At 38.9% G+C, this 6,000-nt stretch overlaps 1 protein-coding gene across 1 annotated transcript in view; it reads right to left on the bottom strand.

Moving 5' to 3' along the window:
* HEATR1 (HEAT repeat containing 1) overlaps nucleotides 1–6,000 on the bottom strand; it is a 39,057-nt gene that overhangs the window by 5,415 nt on the left and 27,642 nt on the right. The window contains exons 29-35 of the mRNA XM_009885927.1: nucleotides 5,749–5,979; nucleotides 4,961–5,087; nucleotides 3,700–3,866; nucleotides 2,997–3,043; nucleotides 2,006–2,129; nucleotides 1,017–1,157; nucleotides 514–803 (exon numbers count right to left, since the gene is read on the bottom strand). Coding sequence (XP_009884229.1) covers nucleotides 514–803; nucleotides 1,017–1,157; nucleotides 2,006–2,129; nucleotides 2,997–3,043; nucleotides 3,700–3,866; nucleotides 4,961–5,087; nucleotides 5,749–5,979 — 1,127 coding nt within the window. The remainder of the gene's footprint in view (nucleotides 1–513; nucleotides 804–1,016; nucleotides 1,158–2,005; nucleotides 2,130–2,996; nucleotides 3,044–3,699; nucleotides 3,867–4,960; nucleotides 5,088–5,748; nucleotides 5,980–6,000) is intronic.

Raw genomic sequence — 6,000 nt, 5'->3', positions numbered from 1 at the left:
TTTCCCTAGGTCAGGTTGCTAAAAGCCCTGCCTTTAAAGATTTAATTACAATAAGAAACCTGTATTTTTACAATAAGAAACCTGTATTTTGAATAAGATAAAACAATCTTAAAAACAACAAGTTAGATGCTTGAATTCTTCTTGAATAGGGAGAATACAATAATGTTACATGCAGGGTTTCCAACTGTACTGGTCCTCATGTTTTTAAATGCAATCTATTCTACAGTAAAAATACCGAATATGGTCTGACTTTTCTAAAGCCACAAAGATTGCCACTCTGCTCACAGTCGCAGACTCCATAAGATTATAAAACTCTTACAATTTCCCCACTAGCTTCTTAGTTCTAGGACCGGGAAGCACCTTCAAGCACTACAAATACCTTTATTCTTATGTACACAACACGCACACGTGGGCAGGCTGCCACTTGGCCTTTGTCAGCATTCCTTCAGTCACGCATTTTAGTATAACTAATTCCCGCTGCAGTTGGTTCTGTTAAAGAGAACCCAGTGGTACCTTGGAAGCTGAGGTATCGCTTGAGCTTTCAGTGTACAGGTGACCTCAGCTATACAGAGCAAAGCACTTCCCATCACATTCTTTTCCTCCTTCTCTGAAGAAATTAGATCGATGGCAGTTTTCAGAACAGGTACAAATGGCACTGGATTTTCTGTGCCAAAACCTTTGCAGAGTAGCTTGAGGCTGTACAAAGCAGTCTGTCTGTTGATGGCTTGTTCCTCCTCTTCCTCCTTTCTTTTACACTGCACAATAGCAATGAGCTCAGGAACTAGCTCTAACAGCTGCAGGATCTGAGAGGACAAGAGAACACACACATCAGACATACAGTTAAACTCAGAACCTGCAAGGTGTGACGGGCAGGCAGCCTACATCTCACTACTCAAGAGCCGCCTGCCAGACTGGGCACTGGTACTCGACATCTTTACATAGAGCAAACCACTTCTACATCAATCCCTCTCCAGGTACTTCTGCTAAAGGAACTGGGGTGAACCCCTTTGCCTCACCTGGCTCTTCTGCCACCTTGTGCGCTGCTGCACCTTATTGTTCAAAAGGTCCATTGCCTTACGTCTCACAGATGGGAGCTGATTCGTCAGTAGTCCCCTAATGACAGGGATGAAGGTTTCTGTTGGCAACAAGGCATTCACCTACAAGGAAACACAAAAAAAACAATACCATAAACAATCTTCCATGCGCTGTGACATAGTAGCCTCCAAATAAGACAGGCAAACTCTCCAGCTTTCCACATGTGTTTTAGGATCAAAGAAGAGAGGAAGGCTAGCAATGCTGTATCTGAGGAAAGCAAAAGAACAAAGCAGGTTCCAGTTACAGTACTTAATCTATGTTCACTGGCTGCTAACCAGCCGTTACCCACTAGCTTTGAGATTTCTTCAGCAATTCCTCTTGTCTACACTGGTGAACTGTACTTCCTTACTCTAAAATACTTCTGGTAGTGCCCTGTGCATGTACATCATGAAATCTGGAATATGCTTTACAGGCAAAATAAAAAATCCAAGCTGTTAGAGATGTATGCTCCACAACATACCAGGAGATAGCCTGTCCAATTCTACAAATACACTTCTGATCAGAAAAAGATCAGAAAGAAAAGCATAAGGATTTTTTTTTCCATTTAAATTCCATGTAGAACTATCAAATAGTTCTATTAGCATTAGTTAAATCCTTTTATGAGTTAACAGTGAGAAATGCTGCCAAAAGCCATTCTTCTCCATCAGACACATAATGAAATGACTGCTTCCAGCCAGTAGAATACTAACTAGAGGTAAGAAGCATACCTGATTTTTTTTTTCTGGTTGTTCTAAGCTGTTCGCTGTAGTTATTAAAGTTGTTAGATAAATTTAAACAATGATGCACCAGGTTGCAGACCATCCAATAAAGAGTAGTATTAATCCAACAAAAAATCCTACAAAGATTATCGTCTATTAATAAGCACAAGCAGATATGTCCCACTGCTAACGTAAAGGCTAATGAGACATACTTTATCCAGCATATCGTAGGACTTGTTAAGCAGAACCCTCCAAAATTTGGCTGTTGGCTTGTCCACGTTTCCTTCCACTGAAGACGCCACAGTGTTTATATAGTGAAGAACTTCTTCTAATAGCCTGGATGGAAAGGAAGCATGTTTTAGTAACAAGGACACTAAAGAAGTTGACTTTATTACTGGAAAGCATAAAATTTCATGAAACAGCAACAATAAAAGAAAAGGAAACACCTAATGGAGACACTAGCGGATCACAGATCTACATATTAACAAAAAGCTATGTCAATAAGGGCAATTGTGCACATTAAAGAAGTCTACCTGGTACCCCCAAATTAGCCTCTACATACAACAGCTGTTCTACTTAAGAACTCCACTTTAAAACAAAAACAACCTGGGAAGATATAGATGTTTAAGAATGAGCATTTAGGAACACAGCATTTAAAATATCTTACACCCTTCCTCACTTAGAACAAACATAAAAGTTTCTGCAAAAGAAACCCTCAATTTTGCATCATTGGCTGTTATAGTCCAATGACTACAACTGTGATCTGCAATTACTGGTTAGTTTCTTGCACCAGTACAGGGGCATCTGTAAGTAACAACTTTTTTTCCTATGAATGAAGCGGTACGTTTTGCTTTTTAGCAAAATTGTTTGGAATTCTTTTAGAGACGCAAAAAATTCTGGAATTCTTTTAGAGACGCCATCATCAATAGCATAATAGTTATGGCCAACTATGTAAATGAGCACTATCAGAAAAAGTGTATATTAGGTAGAGCAAACTTTCAGAAATGTCAGAAACTCCACATCATATTAAAAAAAAAAAAAAACCAAACCAAAACCCAAATAACTTGCATATAATAAATACTGCTTGTTGCCAAGGACAACATTAAAAGTAACAAATATTCTAATAGGACTACACTTAAAAAAATATTCCCACGTTGCAGTTAAAGCTAGAAATAGGATGAGTGGAGCAGATTTAAAGCATACCTCTGTTCCAGCTTCTGTAGCTCTTCTGTTTCTTCACATTCAACTATCTGGTTTAAAAAGGAAGAATGAAAATGCTAAGTATGAAACTGACATCCCCTCATTAAGTTAATATCCCAGTATGAGTATGGTCAAATTTGTTTGTTCCGAATGAAGTGTCCACTAACACGGTATTTATGAGTTCCCCACATTGCACTTAAGCCATCATTCTAGAAGAAAATCTGAGAATCTTAGGCAATGCAGACACAGTAGCAAATACATTGCATGCTGGTGGATGTTCAGTCGAAAAACTGGGAACTACTTCCAGCTACGGCCGCAGCCTAGAATTTGTAACATTTATTTTGTCTTTCTTTTCAGAGTTAGCAGTATGAATCCTGTGCCAAACCAGGAGTTATACAGACTGCGAGTGAAATCTCAGACTCCATAATGTCAGTGGGAATCCACTGGGACCAGAATTTAACTTTGTTACCTATTCATCAATCACACAAACGGAGTCTATCTGAAAAAGCCTTATTAAAAAATAATTAACATTATTGAGAGGTTTCAAAACTGTGTCAATAAAGGTGTCAGCAAGATAGACTGGACACTGTATTCTTTCATCCCCTTCGAATATAAAGCCACACTAAAAAGCAAATTAAACCTCACGTGTTACAGTATGGCACAATTACTAAATGTGATCGGTTTAAAAGCAATCTGCCACTATTACCTTTTTCACAAAACTCTGAGATGATAAAAGTTGTGACATGAAGGAGACTGACAAGTATTTGAAATGCCGAAGTTGTTTGTCTGAGTGAGACTCCACATTAAAGAGCTGCCCATCCTGATTTTTTAGCTTTGTCTTGCACGTTCTTGACTTTTTTGGCCCAGGATCATCTGTTGAACACATTCACAAAACAAATTTGCAACCAAGAGGAAAAGACATTTGATTTCTGATTACAGAAACAAAGTAAAATTACAGTCAGGTGCCTATTAAGGATAGTCAATCTGCAGTATCCAAAATCATGTCAAAGTTCGAAAAAGATGCTCTGAAATACCACAAGAGATAATTTTTTCATTCCAACAGCCTCAAAAGAAGTAGTGCTATTTCACTGCCATTCCATCTGATAATTCTTACATGAAGAATCTTCTTTTTTCTTGGTGTTAAAGCAATGATACATTGGCTACAAACATGAGACTTCTGAGGTAGGACCACATACATTGTGTGTCACATATTTGGGAAGATTGCTTTCAGTGTCATTACCTGGTCCTTCCCGGCTGAGAAAATGTATTCAAACAAACGGGAAAGTCCTAACTAAAAAAGAAACAAACAACCCTCACCCAACCTACCCAACGCTCTTTGAAATAAAGGACTGGAAAAGTATTAAAACATATTGTTTAATTATTCCTCTGTTATATTGTAGTAGAAAGAAATTAAACCTTAAAAAAACCCCAGAAATGACTGGTAGTCCCTGTGATCTTGTCTGCTATGAATAACAGCTTTTTATTTCAACTTAACAAGTTACTGTACCTTCTAAATGAGGACTAATGATTCCAAGTGCTCAAAATAATCTATAATTAAAAGCATTAAAACGCAAGTAATCACATATCTTAGCCATTTTAGTAAAAAAAAGTCATTAGAGTAATTCTGTATCCCTTAGTGTTCTGCCTAGAGGAGTAGTAGAATCACAGAATGGTTTGGGTTGGAAGGGACCTTTAAAGGTTGTCTTGTCCAACCCTCCTCAATGAGCAGGGACATCTTCAACTACATCAGGTTGCTCAGAGCCCCATCCAACCTGACCTGGAATGTTTCCAGGGATGGGGCACCTACCACCTCTCTGGGCAACCTGTGCCAGTGTTTCACTACCCTCATTGTAAAAAATTTCCTTAGATCCAGCCTAAATCTACCCTCTTTTACTTTAAAACCATTTCCCCTTGTTCCTTGTGATAGGAAGGTTTGCATGCATTTGCTGGCTCTGTTTTGCGCTCACCTTCTTTGTTCTCTGGCAGCTCTGTCAAGTACTGAATTATTTTCATCATGCTCTGGAACTGAGATTGTACATTAAATTCGCAACAGATGGAAATCCAAAATTCAGTGTCTGCTTCCAGAACAGCATCCTGTTTATGGTTTAGAAATAAAAAAAAAAAAATAAATCAAGAATTAGAAAACCTACTACTAATAGTGATAAAAAGACTCAAAAAATCTTCAGTGAGTTTGTGAAAATGCCATGGTAAGCTGGATACTGCCAGGATTAACACCAAGGGTAACAGCAGCAAGCTCTTGGAAAGAACGTAGTTCCAGAAGGTGTAGAAAAAGGTTAAACTGCTGCAGCAAAGACTATCTTCTCACCAACGTTCCTTTAATAATTTTTTTTTTGTTTTTCGCATAAGCTATGCTTTCACCTAATCCGAGAGACTGCCTACACGAAAACATAACAGGGATTATCTTGGTCTGTTCAGGAAGACCACTATCATGTTTCACAAACACAGTTAAGGAAAAAGAAAAAAAACAACTTTAAAAATATTGAAGCACTTCATAATTAGATTATCAGCTCTTCAGGTCAAGGATGGCTGTACAATATGATCTCACTTAGTGTTCAGGCTCCAGGACAAAACAGTATCGTACCTGCAATGCCAACTGTAGACGACATCACCATTAGGTTCTGCTATAGCACAAGCTCAGAGCTCACTACTTATTTTAGCATAATGTAGGGACTTATCCTGCACATTCTTAAAGGCACCATGAACATGAAAAAGGTGACCCCACTAGTCTTCTCACCTTGTCTGTGCTTGATGTCGCAGTCACAGTTTTGGTCACATACTGCTCAAACAGCAGCACCAGGAGAACCCAGAGGAACCTATCTCCTCCCACCGTAGTGATCAGCTGGGCCAGGATTGGCAGGCGTCGGTGCTCTGGCACATGGGGCAAGGCGTCCACAAACACACGAATGATCTTTATCACCACCTCTTCCACGGTCCCCGAGGACTCTGACAAATCACTGTCTTCAGCCTATGTATAAACAGATACAGC

Source organism: Charadrius vociferus, unplaced genomic scaffold (genome assembly GCF_000708025.1).
Source record: "Charadrius vociferus isolate BGI_N301 unplaced genomic scaffold, ASM70802v2 scaffold435, whole genome shotgun sequence".
In the NCBI taxonomy this organism is placed as follows: Eukaryota; Metazoa; Chordata; class Aves; order Charadriiformes; family Charadriidae; genus Charadrius; species Charadrius vociferus.
The sequence above is the reverse complement of the archived record's forward strand: the minus strand, read 5'-3'. Positions and strand labels throughout refer to the sequence as shown.